At 39.9% G+C, this 17276-nt stretch overlaps 1 protein-coding gene across 2 annotated transcripts in view; it reads left to right on the top strand.

The window, feature by feature from the left end:
* slc4a5a (solute carrier family 4 member 5a) overlaps window positions 1-17276 on the top strand; it is a 50342-nt gene that overhangs the window by 10331 nt on the left and 22735 nt on the right. For both annotated transcript variants that reach the window (XM_085787665.1, XM_085787664.1), the window contains exons 4-13: window positions 2044-2173; window positions 4915-5075; window positions 6192-6344; window positions 6918-7040; window positions 9030-9085; window positions 12306-12463; window positions 12572-12659; window positions 14546-14700; window positions 14993-15121; window positions 15764-15938. In XM_085787665.1, coding sequence (XP_085643791.1) covers window positions 2044-2173; window positions 4915-5075; window positions 6192-6344; window positions 6918-7040; window positions 9030-9085; window positions 12306-12463; window positions 12572-12659; window positions 14546-14700; window positions 14993-15121; window positions 15764-15938 — 1328 coding nt within the window. The remainder of the gene's footprint in view (window positions 1-2043; window positions 2174-4914; window positions 5076-6191; window positions 6345-6917; window positions 7041-9029; window positions 9086-12305; window positions 12464-12571; window positions 12660-14545; window positions 14701-14992; window positions 15122-15763; window positions 15939-17276) is intronic.

The raw sequence follows: 17276 nt of genomic DNA, 5'->3' as shown, positions 1-17276 counted from the left end.
ATCTGTCTCCCCACCCCCCCAACCTTTTTAAAAAACACAGCCATCACATGCCTTGCTCTTACAAAAGCAAATAGCAGTAGCAGGCGCTGATCAGCCCCTGGTCCACACTTCACATCACTGCTGCCTGCTCACACATCCAGACTGTACAATGGAGAAGAGTTTGCTTTGGCTGAAGTTTTGCCCCCTCTGCCACAGCAAAACTGCAGCCGGTCACACTATTATAGCATGCACTGACATTATTACACAACCTGTGTGTGTGTGTGTGTGTGTGTGTGTGTGTGTGTGGTTCATGTATAAATTATGTATAGGCTGTGAAAACACTTCTCATTGGACATTCAGGGATTCTACTAAAACAGCAAATGAGTTCTCGTCTGGTAGAAGGAGCGACATAATTACCTCACTGAGATATGAGTAGTCATAATAGTTGTCATTCATTTCCGTTGGTTTTGTTGTATTGATTTAATCATCACTTGGCCACTGTGTCTAAAGCGATTCAATATCATTGACTCGCTGGTGGCATTAAAGGACTGGCCCGGTGCTCGGTCCATATGTTAGCAGCATGGTGGTCAGCTGACATGTAATCACCCTACAGCATTAATGAACATGGGCTCCAGTACAACCTCCATACAACTGAAATGTGTTGTAAGTACAACAGGCCCATGATTGAATAGCTATAATCAGGTACTGATGTGTGACCCGGATGTTGTCATTCAGTAGCAGTCATTGCTGCTGCTGCATTACATAATGAGATGATATATAACCGACCACAGCTGCATCCGAACAAGGCGTAATTGAAGTTGCACAGGATCATACCGGTGATCACTTTGTACACTCATAGATGAGGCTATGTGATATAATGATACCAGCCAAAAGATTTAAAAAACCTACAAGTACTATCAAGTGATGGGAATAACGGCGTTATAAATAAATGGCGTTACCAATGGTGCTAATTAATAATCAAAAAGGTTACCGTTTCCCTGTTACTTGACTCAAAAAGTCCCGTCACAAAATAATACACCCGGCAAGTGTACGTTATATAGGCTACACATTTTTTTCAGTCCATCAACTGGTCAGAAAAAATACTAATGCTGAGTTCAAAACAACTCGGAGGTCGGAATTCCCAACTCGGAAATTTCCAACTTCTGACAACATTGCGCTCACGCTGCAGGAACTCGGAAGAGAAAATACATGGATACCCGAAGGAAGTTTGGCGTATTGTGGCTCATCGCTGAATACGAAAAATATATGCAGCAGTAAATTTTGTTTATTTTGGAGGCAAATGAAGAATAGAGACGCTGCAGATGAGTGCACATATAACATTATAGCCTTGATAACAGTTAAACGTTATTTCTGTTACATACGAGGACCACAATTTCACACAATACAACAATCACAGCTTAAAGGAGAACTCATTTTTGACCCCTAAATCGTTGTCCTGATGGTCACCCAGTGTTGGGGGGAGCAAAAAACGCTACTAAAATTGATGCAGGCAATTCTTTCAACCACAACAAACACTCAAAAAACATCAATTATCTATGGTACATGACTCAAATCCTTATGACACACCACTGAACTCATATAGTGTACAATATAAACAGTCTAAACTTTGTGTTTTTGCATGTAATCACCTCAGACAGCCTAACTCGTCCTAAACATCCTGGAAAGACACTAGGGATAGTAATGTCTCCCCTGATGATTTCTTTACAAAAATAAATGGTCGGAGATATTTTGGACATTACCACTGCACTGCTCGACCGTTTATCCCATTGATCCCAATGAGCCAACAACACATTTATTCTGGGTTTATGATTGTAATGCTCTAAAATCATCTAACCTGTATTGTCAGTGTGAGATTCATTAAACCTGCCATCTTGTGTGTGTAGTAGAGACGACACAAAAGTGACGGCATACACGTGAGAGTCAAGCAATAACAGCTCTTTTCTTTTAACAGGCATCTTCAGGTCATTGAAACCTGTTCAAACTCTATTACATGATATTTACAAATGGTGGAAAATCTCAATAACGGTGTTTCATTCCTTCAAGTGTCTCCAGCTGCCGAGCGCCTACGTTACATCCTGAGTGAAGAAGATGACATGCCCACACCGACACTCTTCACTGAGATGGACACTCTACAGAGGGAAGGAGACGAGCTGGAGTGGAAGGAGTCGGCCAGGTACATGAGTACACACACACACACACACACACACACACACATTCAGGAAATCACTTTTCTATAAGTCACTATTGAAATCTGAAAAAAATAGAAAACTGTCCAACTTCCAGAAAAAGTCCAATAGAAGGTGATAGACATCAGTAACAGAGTTGTGCTGGTAGTTACAAAAGTATTCCAACTTGTCCTAGACTGCAAATGTATAACATAAACTGTGTCTGTAATGTAGTCTCAATGTTAAGGCAGAGACAGTGATTGGCATTTCAGTTCAGCAGAGCCATGATTGATGTAATTGGCTCCACCTGCAGTTTGCCTGCTTTGAAAAGTCAACTGTCTGCTTTCTATCTCTGGTGTAAAAGGAATGTTTTTGCAGCTACATGAATAATGTCTCATCCAAAACCTCTTCAGAAAAAATATTTTGGTCAGTTAAGAGAACATTTTATGTTTCCTGCAATGTTTTTGAAATTGGCTCATAGGCAAGGCAAGGCAAGGCAGGGCAGCTTTATTTATATAGCACATTTCAAGGTGCTTTACATAAAAACAAAACATTTAACAGTAAGAATTGGAAACGGAAATAAACATTAAAAAAAACATAGGCTACATTCTTTAAAAATTGAAATGAAACCCCAAATAGTAAAAATTGTAACATACATTACATACATACATACATTAAACATACAATTAAAAGCAAGAAAAAATTATAAAAGAAAGTACAGGAAAAATAGAGCAAAAATATATATAATAATATAAAAACTAGACTAAAATAGAGCATAAAAAATAAGTTTGCAGCATGAAATATTGGTTGGTTTTAAAACAATAAAGAGGATTTACAGTGCAAATCCAAGATTAAGATTTATAATTCTTTAAAAGAGCTCAGCCAGAAGCACAAAGAGAAATGTTTTTAACCTGGATTTAAAAATGCTTACAGTTGGGGCTGATTTCAGTTCTGCTGGTAGGTAAATGCTGCTTCACCATGTCTGGTTTCAACTCTAACATTGTTAAGGCCTTTCTCCCACGTTAACTCAGGTCTGAAATTGATGTTACCATGGTAACATGTTAATCAGTAACACCTATGTTGACCAGCAGCACCTGACAACATAACTCATAATTTGCAGTTTGATAAAATTTGCTAAATGTGTTCTGGACAAAGTGAAGAGAGTGTAAGAAGTGGTTTCACTGTTTGCTGAGCTGAGTGATTGGATGCAGTTCCTCTGTTGGACAATTGCTGGGGGGAGAAAATGAAAATGAATTGGCCCAGATCTCATTATACTGTACCACAGTCTGATTTAGACACTTTAAAGTAATTGTTGGTTGGTTGGTTTACTTTATTAATCCCTGTGAAGGGAAATTAATCGTCACCCTGTACGTACAAACATCCAACACACAATGCAATGCATTACTTAGCATAGCACACAACAGAAATCAACAACAATCAACAACAATGTTCATTAAAAAACTTCACTGCACCAGGTACCAGGACCCCCTGAATCTTTCTGAGGAACATCTTGGCATCACCAGTCTGTTGCTAAAAGAACTCTTCAGTTGATAGTAAAAACCACAGAGTGGGTGGTCCTTATTGTGCAGGATGCTCCAGAGTTTCCTTCTCTTCTCCATGACGACCTCTAAGGAGTCAGGAGGCAAACCAATGATGATGATCCTGCCTTTTTTATAACTTTGTGGATCCTGTGTCTGTCTTCAGACTTCAACCCCCACCCCCAGCAGACAACAGCATAAAAAAGCACACTAGCTAAAATACTATGAAAAATCACATTCAAGAGTGGCCTGCTAACATTAATGACCGTAGCTTCCTGAGGAAAAACAGCAACACAACACTGGGCCTTTGTAAAAATGGCACAGGTGTTCTCTTTCCAGTCCAGCCTGTTATCCACATTGCCGAGGTATCTGTAGTGGGGGACAACCTCGATAGCCACATCCTTGATAAATACCGGAGTGACTGGTGTCTTTTTCCTTCTAAAATCAGTGACAAGTTCTTTTGTCGTGTTATAATATGTATAAGCCATAGCCAGGGCCTCTTTGTGAATTTGAATAATTAAGTTAAATTATCAAGGCAATTTTTCCTGAATCAAAGGTTTGGTTAATTAATTACACTCCCATTATACAAGGAAGTGAATCACATGGACCTTTATGACTGACGGATGGCATCATCAGAATTCAGTAGAGCGATCAAAGGCGAGATGGAGTAAAGCCAAGAAAAATAGAAAAGAAAGAAAGATGATAGGCCTACTGTAGAAGACATCAAATCAGCACGATTAGAGACTGGACTCTAAAATGCACAAAGATTGATAGTAGTAGACACATCAGTACATCACAATAATTGATTGTTCATTTTCAAGGACTTTTCTTTTTTGTTTTGATAAATTGAGTAATTGATTAATTGATGAAATAATCGATTACAAAAAATAATAGATAACTGCAACCCTACCCCCAGGTAACTGCATGTGTGGTTGCAGGTGTAGTTTCTTTCTTTCTTTTGTGCTCAAATATCTTAATTAAGAAACGTCAACAACAGCTGTTAATGTACTTGCTTGAAACCAAGCCATTACATGATAAACTGTACTGAAAGATGGGAACACCCTGGAGACTGTCTCACCTTATGTGAGTTTAGTCTGACTCAGACAATTGTCCTTGTCCCACTCACAGCCGCCTGCTGGTAACTCTGCTGCTGTGTGTTCCTCACCTGCTCTCTCTCTCTGTCTCTCTCTGTGTCCTGCTGCTGTCTTCAGGTGGGTGAAGTTCGAAGAGAAGGTGGAGGAGGGAGGCGAGAGGTGGAGTAAACCCCACGTGTCCACACTGTCCCTGCACAGTCTGTTTGAGCTGAGGACTTGTCTCCAGACAGGAACGGTGCTGCTGGACCTGGAAGGCTACTCGCTGCCTCAAATAGTTGGTGAGGTTTTCAGGGAACACTTTTTTCTTTCCTAGTCAACATGCACATCTCATTGTGGAAGAGTTCAGTAGTCACTGTTGATAAACAGTAAGGTCTGTTTTATTCAGCCAGAGACGCATCACTGATGTATTGTTGAGGATCTAAAATATTAACAGGTTCATTAACATTACACAATTACACCAATTGCCAATTCATATGGCTTAACAATGACTTGCACTGGATCTTGTTTGCATTTCTAAGCATTTTGTCAACAGTTTAGCAGTTCTGTTAAAAATGGATACATTTATTAGAGGATAAATGGGAATTATAAGAGTTTTCATAATTGTTCTTTAATTTTAAAGGGATAGTTCAACATTTTGGCAAATTGACCCATTGCCATAATCCCTATAGTTTTAGGAGTAGGCGTTAGAGATGCGCGGTTTGCGGGCACATCCGCGGAGTCCACGGATAAACCGCCGGTCGGGTGGATGACATGACAAAAAAATATATTTTAATTAGATTCGGGCGGGTGGCGGTTGAACCAATTATATAAAAATATATACATATATATATTAGATATACAACAACGGGCGGATGGCGGGCGGGCGTGGTTTTGAAAAAACGTTGGTTCGGGTGGATGACGACTTTTGTGATGCGGTTGCGGATGAAATAATTGCCTATCCGCGCATCTCTAGTAGGCGTGGTGAATGTGCAGGTCACAACTTGTCCACGAGAGCATTTTGGAGTTATTGGATTGTGTATTTGATGAGTTTGATGAGGGAAACCAAGAAATCCTATTAGCCTCCGCAGCTCTGCTCCGCCGTTCTAAAAACAGCTTGCACCGACAATTAAAGGTAACAAACTTACTCCTAAAACTTAGGGATTATGGCAATGGGACAATTTGCCAAAATGTTGAACTATCCCTTTAAAGATGAGTCTTTCATGTATTTTGGTGGGAGCTTCTAGCATGAACGATAGGAAGTAAACATGATGTGTGCAAGTAGAGTAAAGGATGAGTTCTTATGAATGTGCCGACCGTTATCTGAGGGCTGTGGGAGGAAACTGATGAAAAGATCTTCTCTTCATGTCATATTTCTTCATCTAACATCTGACAAATGTCTGTTTTATTTTTTTAAGATGACATCATTGAGAGGCAGATAGAGGAGGGGATGATCTCCCCCGACCTGAGAGACCAGATCAGTTTTGTGCTGCTGAGGAAACATCGACACCAGACCAAGAAGCCAATCCACCGCTCGCTAGCCGATATCGGCAAGTCCAGCTCCTCGACCAGTGAGTGTGCTTACCTGTACTGTAGCTATTGCAAGTTGTCATTTAGGTCCAAAACCACACAACAGGACCGGTATTCCCTTCAGCTGGACACTGATCTGCAGCACTGACAAACAATAATCAGGTCAGGTAGCAGACACTTCTGCTTTTGCATGTAACCATCTGTACAATTTAAGCAGATGTTGAATTGTGGACATTTTGTCACATCTTGTTTCCATGGTAATGAGACTACATACAACGTTGCACAGCATGACTTGCATGCCATTACATGAAATAACAGTTCACATACATCCCAGAGATACACCCCCTGCTATTTCTTCATGGCTGACTGGCCCATCCTGGTCCCTCATTATGTTCTTTCAGTGTGTGTTTATCTGCCTCTCGTGGCAAATGAATGAATGCACTCCTGCAGTCAACAAGGCTCACATCCTCCACAGGGAGTGTATTAATGTTTGATGAGCTAATTACCGCTGTGACATTTCCTGGTCTCATCTCACAGATAAATGATAAAACATTACCTCTAAACATTCTGTTGCTGTTTGTGTCTTTTTTTCTCCCCCCCTCTTCCCTCGCCAGGTCGTAATGTAGGGTCCCGAGGTGGACCAGGTCCAGGTCCAGTTCCGGGGCCAGTTGCCAACTTTAACCGATCCACAGAAGACCTCAGAATGAAACAGCAGTCTGCCAGCTATGGCCGCCTCCGTGAGTGACTGTCGCTGGGATGTTGGTCTGGGGTTTGAGCTTATATGTATCTCTCTCTCCCTCTGTCTTTCTTTTTCTCTTTTGAGGTATAAGGTATGGTAATATATTGATTTATTTAGGCAGACAGATTATGAGTATTTTATGAGCCCTGTTCAATGGAAAAGTCAGTTTCATAGATTATAGGTGTGAATTTTATTCCTGATTATAAAGCAGATTCTATATTGATATTGTGAAAGTCTCAAAGTTCACATAGTGTGTATTCAGAAACCAAGCTTTTAAATCAAGTCTGTAACTTTGTGATGTCACAACAAAGCAGTCACCACCCTGACTCAGGTTCAAAGCCCCACACACCCAGACCCATCCAACCGTGCAGGATTTGGTCTCTCTGGGTGTTTACCTGAAAGTTGCTACATTTTGATTGGATCACTAAGAAAAAAAGAGTCTTATAGCCTCCTCTCTTCTGATTGGCTCACTGAACTGTAGAGCAGAAAGAAGTCTGAGAAAGGAGATGTAAAACTACACTGGCTCAGTTTTTGTTTGTCACAAATGTATCTCCTTATGGATCGACACCTAAAATAAAAGAGAGAAAGGTTTAAAATATAGGACCTTTAAAGGGATAGTAGCATATTTTTTAAGTGGGGTTGTATGATCTACAAATAGCCCCTAAGTACTCTAATTGCAGTAGAAGACTCTCTGCACTCCTCCCGTTAGCAACGCCAGCCCATAGCCCTGCCCAGAGATTTACAACATACATTGTTGTGAATGGACCCAAAGAAACGGCCTATTTTCGCGGCCTAAAAGAGGTTTTACCTGAAAAAAAAAATACACAGTTCCATTGTTCGCTATAATAACACAGTTTTTATTTGGACCTAACCAGCTCACGTATCCCTCCGCCCAGGGTTAGCGCCCACCGACCAGCAGTTGGTTAGGTCCAAATAAAAACTGCATTTTTCCTGCACTTTGAAGGGCTGGAAAAAATTATATTATAGTGAACAATGGAACTGTGTATTTTTTTTCAGGTAAAACCTCTTTTAAGCCGCGAAAATAGGCCGTTTCTTTGGGTCTGTTCACAACAATGTATGTTGTAAATCTCTGGGCAGGGCTATGGGCTGGCGTTGCTAACGGGAGGAGTGTAAAGAGTCTTCTACTGCAATTAAAGTACTTAGGGGCTATTTGTAGATCATACAACCACACTTTAAAAAAAATGCTACTATCCCTTTAAATCCATTCACAGCTCTAAAGCTCCAACTGACACCCAGCAGCTTTCACAGAGTGTGTGGCCACACAGTGGCACAGTGACTCTGAGTTTACAGATATTTAGTATAAAAATGCTGCAATAAAAAACAGACAATTGGCAGCATCGTCTCAAAGAGTTTAAAGGGATAGTTCAACATTTTGGCAAATTGGCCCATTGCCATAATCCCTATAGTTTTAGGAGTAGGTTCGTTACCTTTAATTGTCGGTGCAAGATATTTTTAGAACAGCGGAGCAGAGCCACGAGCTGCTCAGAGCTACGCTACGGAGGCTAATGGGATGGCACCGACAATTAAAGGTAACAAACCTACTCCTAAAACTATAGGGATTATGGCAATGGGCCAATTTGCCAAAATGTTGAAATATCCGTTTAAAGTGAATTCTGCACTCCAACACACAACAGATGTTGTGTTTTCTATTGACCTTATCTTCTAAGAGTTATGGCTGCTAAAGAAAACTCCAATTGTGTCAGTGCCTTTTTGAGTGTTTTGTTAACATATCACTAGTAACAAATCATGATTCAGCAAGATAAGATCTTAATCCCAAATTAAAATGAGAAATACTGCTGTTCGGAAAATCCTTCCTTATACCGTAAAACCTTAAAACCGTGCAGGTGATTTAAAAAACAAGTTTCAATTGTATTACTTTTTTTGATTGACGTTTCCCTCTCTGCTAAAGCATGTGACAGCTAATGAAGGTGTTACTCATGTTGCTCTTGCTGTTTTCTCCCTCCAGGTCATGCTCAGAGTAGAAGTATGAATGATATTGCAGATACTCCCAGCACAGATCAGGTGAGTCGCTACTGTCACTTTAAATATCCCTTTGTTTACATCTCAAGTACATTGAATTATATTAACATTACAGTACATACTAATATTGAAATGTTTAGGAAATACAATATAATAATATATACAAAATAATATTTTCTATTAGTGCAGCTGTGGTGTTGTAAATGCCAAATTCATGGTCCTGTCTCCTTTAATAGCACAGATCTATTTATCTGCATGGAAGCAATCTCTATTCATTTTCCACTTTGTTGCTTTCCATGATTGGTGAGATTACCTTCCTCATGTCTCAGTAAAGCACAGTGTTATGTTGCATCGATGTTTCAGCCGAGCGATGAGAGCTAGCTCCATCCTAAGTGGCATCAATCTCGCATTGCAGCTGCTAGTGAAGGTGACAGCCAGCGATGGAGGAGGCGTGCACACACATAACTCTCATTATTTTGTCCAATGCAGTAACGTGGCTTAAACCCAGTGACACATGCTCCAACAGATACAAGGCCGTGCTGTTGTTGCTTGGATTAGGCTGCCGGGCTTTTAAACAGACAGGTCAACATTAAGTGTCACTCAGTGTTATGACTAATGCGTAAAAATAAATGAATGAGAATGTGTTTAGCTGCGTGTGATGTGGGCTACGAACTTTATTTGTAACTACAGGCAGCTAGAAGGACAAGTACTGGTTGTCCAGTTCCGAGTACCCCAGTTATGAGTGGTTGGCTGGATGTTCAGATTGTATTACCAGGCCTACAGTAGGTCACATGTAACAGCGGACAAGTGACAGTTTGTTTCTGTGTGTGTGTGTGTGTGTGTGTGCACGCCACATTGTCTGTGTCAATATTGAGCCGGCATCAGGAAAAACATGGATCTCATTGTCCGGTCCGCGTGCTTGTCCCTCACATGTAGCGGCGGACTCGGGCTGTGGGTTATTGGCAAGGCTCTCCATTATTATTGAGTGTTATTGTGCTGCCATCCAATTTCCTGCCACACCTTTACATGCAATCACACAGGTCAGGTTAGCTTCGCCGTGCCTCTTTCTGTCACAGCTGTCCTGCCACTGTGATTGGTGCTTCTGGAGATTTATTGCCCACAGAGCAATGCTGTCGAGTTGTTACCTTACAAACGTCTGCTGTTTTAACGATGTCCCTCCAGACTCATCTGCCAGGGTTAGACAGAAAGTTAGTAACAATGTCGACATCACCAACATCATCTGCAGAAGATAACTTGACAGAAAAGGCACATGCAGGACTGCAAGTTATTTTCATCAGTTCATTTCACGTGTATTTCTTTGATTAACTTATTGATCATTATTTCTATAACATTACAAAAGTAACGATATCCATTAAAGAGGATTTGTAGCTTAACAATGCTACATTTTTACCTTAATTAAACAGCTTTGGAGTAATTTTTTTTTTTTTTTTTTGATGAATTGACGTTTATTTCATTCATTGAACAAACAAAACAATTGAAGTGCCAACTCTAAATCTCAAACCTTGAATGAAAAGGAGCAAAAGCAAGAATAATCTCATATAATCAGCCCCTCTTTCACAAACCATTAAGTGACAATGGTTAACATGAATTGATTTCCTCTCAGTAAGTAATTTTCCCAGCATGCTCCTGCAGCCTTGTTGCATCCCAACATACTGTCTAGTCTAGTTTGCCTTTTCTCCGCCCCTCTGTTGCTTGTGGATTGTCATGTAATCCCTGATATTCATCAGCCCGTGAGGTCAGAGGTCATTTTACAAGACAAAAATATACAAGACATGTTTAATGAAAGGGAAGGGTGTTATAATCTAAGGGGAGAACTAAATTTTAAGAAACCGAAAGTCCGAACAAACATGAAAAGTATGTGCGTCTCGAGCTGTGGAGTGAATTTGTGGAACAGTCTGGGGACAGAAATAAAACAAAGTGCAAATATAAATCTGTTTAAAAAAAGGTACAAAAAATTTCTTTTACACAAGTATATGGAAGAGGAAGCATGTTAATAGAGGATGATAAGGGTTAAATTTATATAAACTGTAGAATAGCGTTGATTGATATATTGTAACTAACTTAGTATATGGTATAGAGGGTAAAGATTTAGTTATGGAGATAGCTTATATATTTATATTTATATCAATGATGATATGTATGTAGTATGTATTTATTTTGGTTATATAGATATTTATATAGAATATATTTTTGTAATTATATACTTATATGGATAATGATGTAGCATATATTTAATCTTGTAATTATATATTTATATAGATATTTATTAAGGTTACACATGGTATATACTTATATAGGTCTATTATGTACTGTAGTTAGGATGTATAGTTGCAAACCAAAGAGCAGATAAAAGGGGTGGGAAATTAAAATAAGTATTGTACTTCTTCCCACTTCCTTTTTCGAACAATGTGCGGTGTTTTGTTATGTCTTAGCTCTTTATTTTTAATATTTTGTTTGGTTTTTTCTCTTTTTTTTCTATCTATTGTATGTACAATAGTTACATACAATTTCTTTTATTTTTATTTTTATACATGTTCGAAAATAAAATACATTCATTCATTCATTCATTCATTCATTTTATTACAATTCTACAGCATCACTTTGGAGTAATTGTGATGGTTTAATAAATGACTTAACTACGAGGGAGAATGGAGGCTCTCTGCCTTTCATGTGCGTGTCATTTATACTGTAGCGTCTTTTGGCTGAAAACCAACCTTGTAAGATCAGGGCCGCCGCCCCGGTTACCCAGCTCTCATCTCTGTAGCACCGTGACACAAACGCGCCCCGTAACCTGTAATCTGTTGTTAATGACAGATTAAACTACACAAATACACATGTCGTAACATCATATATGATACATAACGTTATCTACCGCTCTATGGATTGCTTTCTTGACGGCTTTGTTGTAAACAAATGCACATGGCCAGGATGAGGGTTAGCAAAACAGCGGAAAAGCGACCAGACTCGCATAGTTCCTTCTTTAAAGAGCATGAAAAAGTGTTTTTTTTTTATTATTATTAATTCAATATATTCTCTTAGCATCACACATCCTCACATTCAAGAATCTGCAACTGAAGAATATCTGCCAAAATTTAGTGAACACAGAAATAAAGTATATTACTGTAGTAACAACAGGATGCTGCAAAAGTCAATAGAAAGTAAACCATAAAATATGTATGTATCAAAAATGATGTGTGGTGGAATCTCTGCAGCTATCTCGGTTTGTCTCTGTTTTCTGTAGCTAAAAAACAAATTCATGAAGAAGATCCCTCGAGACGCAGAGGCGTCCAATGTCCTGGTTGGTGAAGTGGATTTCCTCAACAAACCCTTTGTGGCCTTCGTCCGCCTGGCCCAGGCCACGACGCTAGGAGGTCTGACCGAGGTCCCTGTGCCCACCAGGTAAGAAAAATGACATGTTGCTTCTTCACCCTCACTTAACAAAGTCATTTTCACAGACTGCCGCAGTCAGCCGTGCACATCCCTGATGTTTGTCTCATCGCTGCACAGATTCTTGTTTATTCTGCTGGGACCTCAAGGAAAGGCCAAGTCGTATAATGAGATCGGCCGAGCCATAGCAACACTAATGGTGGATGATGTGAGTAACTCTCATGTTTTTGAAAATGTTTGCTGCTTTTGTTAGAGAACACACACTGACACATGCTGTGTCTGTGTTAACCTGTGGAAAGACATATCTTTATAAATATGTTATAAAAGCACTGAGCTGCAGAGGAAGCTGATATATATGCAGCATGTGTGGTGTGGGCTTAAGCGTGCCGATCCGCTGGGATACCCACTGTGTTTTAATTATGTCTGGAAGTGATGCTGATTGTTAAGCATCAGGTAGGAGCGGGGTTTCTATTGGGATAATGAGCCACCCATGGCTCACTCATGGGAGTGTTACTCTGGCTGCTGAATGCAGTTGTAACTGTCATGTTTTATTCATAATTGAGCCAAATGTGTTAGGTTTTTGTAGACCTATTGCTTAGTTAAAAAATGCCACATCATAGGCAATAGTTAGTTAGTCAGTTGGTAATTTTGGTCATTTGAAATTGACCTTTATTCTGATTTTAAAATTATGTTTGTGAATATATAGAGGTCTGTGTATGACCATGTCAGCTGGTTGGCTGGTTGGTCCACCACTTTAGTTCAGACTTAATATCTGAGCACTATTAAATTTGATGTTCAGATGATGAATCTTAATAATTTTAGTGATGCTCTGACTTCTCCAGCATCACACTGATGTTGACAGTGGTAGTTTACATGAAATCGAGGACTAACATCCTCAAAACACTTTCCTACATCACCATCATCCAATGTCAATTTTTATTTGCCAAGTAATGACCAAATACCAGTAGCAGCATTATCAGTTGTGTACTAACCAGTCTAGAGCAAATGTTGAGTTGTAAGTTCAGCTTCATTGTGAGTGAAGACTGAATATGAACTTCCTTTTCTCCTACTGATGTTAGCATGCTAACTATGTAGCTGGTGCCGGCTTGCTGTAGCCTCCAGGCTGCCCTGAAGACGCAGCACTGTTCAGATGGTGCATTAGAATCTCTTGTCTCCAAAACACTTCATTAGTCAAAGCTCTTGTGAAGTGACAAACACCACCTGCTCCTGGCTAGAAACCAAGTGTGAGAGCATTGTTGCTGTGATCTGACATTAGCATTGAGCTAAAGTATGGTCTGACAGAGCTAAGTTTTTCTTTTTGTTTTTTTTTTACCAATGTTTGTCATACAGTGACAAAACATCTGGGTATGTTTTTGTGTGTATCAAACCACAATGATGCAGACAGCCAAAGATTTCAACGCTAAAACATGTGTCTCATTAGGTGGTTTAATTTAAGTTTAAGTGTCAGCTCTATGTAATCTATTAAACCCATGTGCAGTTATAAGGTGGATTTGAGTCAATTTAGAAACTTGGCAGTTCAGGGCCTTTGGGCTCCAATACATTACATGATTGCTCTGCAGAGTAAAATCAAGTAGGGCTGTTTGTGTGGGAGGGAGGAAACTAATGAAGGCACCACAAAGCACTCGAGGGAAAAATATTCCCCCGGCTGCAGACACCTGCTGTGTTTCACTCAGATATTTATCTAGTGCTGTTTTTTTGGATTACAGTCCTAATGACCTAAGGTCTGTGCAGTACGAGGTGACCAGTTACTAAACTAGAACTGGACCGGTGCCAGAGTCATTGCCAATTAGAATCTTTGATTTTTTTTTTTTTTTTTCTGTGTTATGCTCTTGTGCACTTGGCAATATTTCCAGGGCATGATTAGTTACTGACTGACAGTTGTTTTTGAACGTGATCCAACTGAGGTCAAAATGTCGATATAGCTTCCACAATTTATGTTTAACAAGTCTCCAGAGAGCGTTACAGAAGATGGGAAACTGTCAGATCCTGATATTAGAGCATTACATACTGATCGGTATCACCGTGATATAAGCCAAATGAAATTTCCCCCTTTATCCCCCCCCCCTCTCTTAGCTCTTCAGTGATGTAGCCTACAAGGCCAGAGATCGGGAGGACCTAATCGCAGGCATTGATGAGTTTCTGGATGAAGTCATTGTGCTTCCACCTGGAGAATGGGATCCAAAAATCCGCATTGAACCGCCAAAGAAAGTCCCCTCGGCTGACAAAAGGTTGGATTCCTATCAACCTCAAAAATGCACAGAAATCTCTCTTTCCTTTTTTATGGCTCAAGATTTTCAACAAGATTTAGACTTGGCAAACTAAACTTGTTGTCTGAATGAAACCCACAGATTAGAGCTTAATGGCTCAGGGTGGAATAATGCCTTTATGTCAGCAAAGCAGCAGCCAAAGCTTGCAGGGTTGAAAACTCTCTGAAATGTGAATTGCATCACAAAATAAACACAAATGACTGAACTGAGATGCCCCATATTTGGTTCCATCTGTGCCGTATCGTGTCTGCAGGAAGTCGGTGTTCTCCTTGAATGAACTGGGGCAGATGAACGGTACAGCTGGGGGAGGAGGAGGCCTGGCTGAGGACGAGGAGATGCCAGCGCAACATGAGCTGGGAGAGGAGCTGGCATTCACTGGACGGTAGGTTGTCCAGGCCACATGGCAAACCGCTGAGAGGTTTTGGACGGGAGATTAACCCGACTCTGGCATACGGAAAGCAAATTTGAATATGAATTAATCCATATTTGGCAATGTGGGAAATTTATCTGGGTACAAATTCTACTCAGCAAAACATGCAGATGCTCCCTAATGAGCACTACAGCGGGATATAGGAAGATTAATCTTCGGTCAGTTTGGCAGGTTTGGACTGCCAGTTTCAGCTGTGCCTGAAAATACAAGGCTGGACACAACCAGACATCCAGCCCCCTGTGTTCCTTTACAACAGGGAATGATGTGATGTGGATGAGATGTGAAATGTGTCTGAGAAGTTTTCGCAATAAAAGTTGAATTGTTGAAAAAAAAAAAATCAGTCTTGAAAGTATAGTTTTCAATCTCTATTTCATTTTGTTTCGTCGAGTCAAAACACAATGCAGGGGTGTCTTTTTAAAGATGCAGAAAAAAAACTCACTCTGCTCATCACTGCCACAAGTTTCTCATCCACTCATGGGAAGTGTCAGGCAGACCCGTTCACTTCTCTCCTGCTGTAGAGAAAGTAATATGCTTCACGCTGAGAGGTGGAATGTGTGGTCCATCCTAAATACTGTTCATGTGCATTTCTAACAGCTTCTGTGGGGGGCTGTACCTGGACATAAAGAGGAAATTGCCATGGGTGCCTAGCGATTTCTACGAAGGTTTCCACATTCAGTCCATCTCTGCCGTTCTATTCATCTACTTGGGCTGCATCACCAACGCCATCACCTTCGGCGGCCTGCTAGGAGACGCGACTGACAACTACCAGGTACAGCACAATGGCAATAGAACAAATCAATTTATTTTAGTCTGTTCATTTGACCTGGTTTATTAACAACACAAGGGGTCTTCTCAGGAAAGTTTTATGACTTCTTCAAGAATCTTGATTAAAAAAAGTTTAATGGAACTTTTTCTAAATAATACTTAAACCATGACTCGGCAATATGTTCATCTATGGTTGCAGACAGTTGTCATTTATTTCAAAGATTCAAAGACGTTTATTGTCACATCATAGTCAACAGATGTTAATACCATGCAGGGAAATTCTTACTTGCATGCCTTCCCTTCACATTACAAAAAAGATAAATACAGTAGGATAAAGAGACTAAAAAGACAGTGCACTTAAAACAATCATGAACAAATCATAAAGTGTGCAGTGCATGAGTGTAGCAGTCAGTGAATCAGTAAATATGTGTGGCTGCATGGACAGGTTCAGGAGTCTAATGGCTTGTAGGAAAATGTTTTTGCTATTTTGTTTAGGATGACTGGCTTCATAAACAAAATTATTGGAAAACAACATCTACCTGTAGGAATTATCTGATTTTGAGAAACACTGGGTGAAAACATTGATAGCCATGGGCGTAACCACGCATTCCTTGGGTGGGACATGCCCCCCCCCCAATATCTGGGTAATACCAATCTGTCCCCCTTAATAATAAATAAAAAATATGTGACATATATTCTTTCTTTAATAACCCGTACATTTACATTACAGTGATGTTAATATCATAGAATTGTTGAGTTGAGTCTATACCATGGTTATACCCTTGGTTGAAGCAGTTGGTTAGCTTTGTATAAAGAGCCATGCAGCACCCATAACGCTCACTAATAAACATGTTGTAATTACACTCTTTCATATACACAAAAAGAGGTTCTAGTTAGGAGAGTACAGCTGCATATGAGCTGTAATCCATGGGGATTTCACGTTGCATCACCAGCTGTGCCCACATTACCATTGACAACATGTAAGTAAAAAGAAAAACCCTTAGATATCAACAAGTTACCCAGCATCAGCATACATGTCATCAAGTCAAGGTATAGTTTCCATAGTTCTTGTCAGGTTAGGCTGTTTCCCCTGGCAACCAGTTTTTGTGCTGAGCTAAGCTAACTAGTGAGGCAGATATTGGATTGATATCGATCTTCTCTTCTAACTCTTGATGAGGAGAAAATAGACGAGAAGAAAATAACAGGTGCATCTCAATACAGTATATTAGAATATCAATACTCAATAAGTTGTTTCATTTCAGTTCAAATAGTGAAATTCATATATTATATAGTTTACAGTTTTTCTCAGTCGCTTTGGTGCTTTTCTCAGATCAGAATGAAA

The sequence above is a fragment of the Trachurus japonicus genome, chromosome 9 (genome assembly GCF_045865225.1).
Source record: "Trachurus japonicus isolate A0001 chromosome 9, Traja_1.0".
NCBI classification, from domain to species: Eukaryota; Metazoa; Chordata; class Actinopteri; order Carangiformes; family Carangidae; genus Trachurus; species Trachurus japonicus.
The sequence above is the reverse complement of the archived record's forward strand: the minus strand, read 5'-3'. Positions and strand labels throughout refer to the sequence as shown.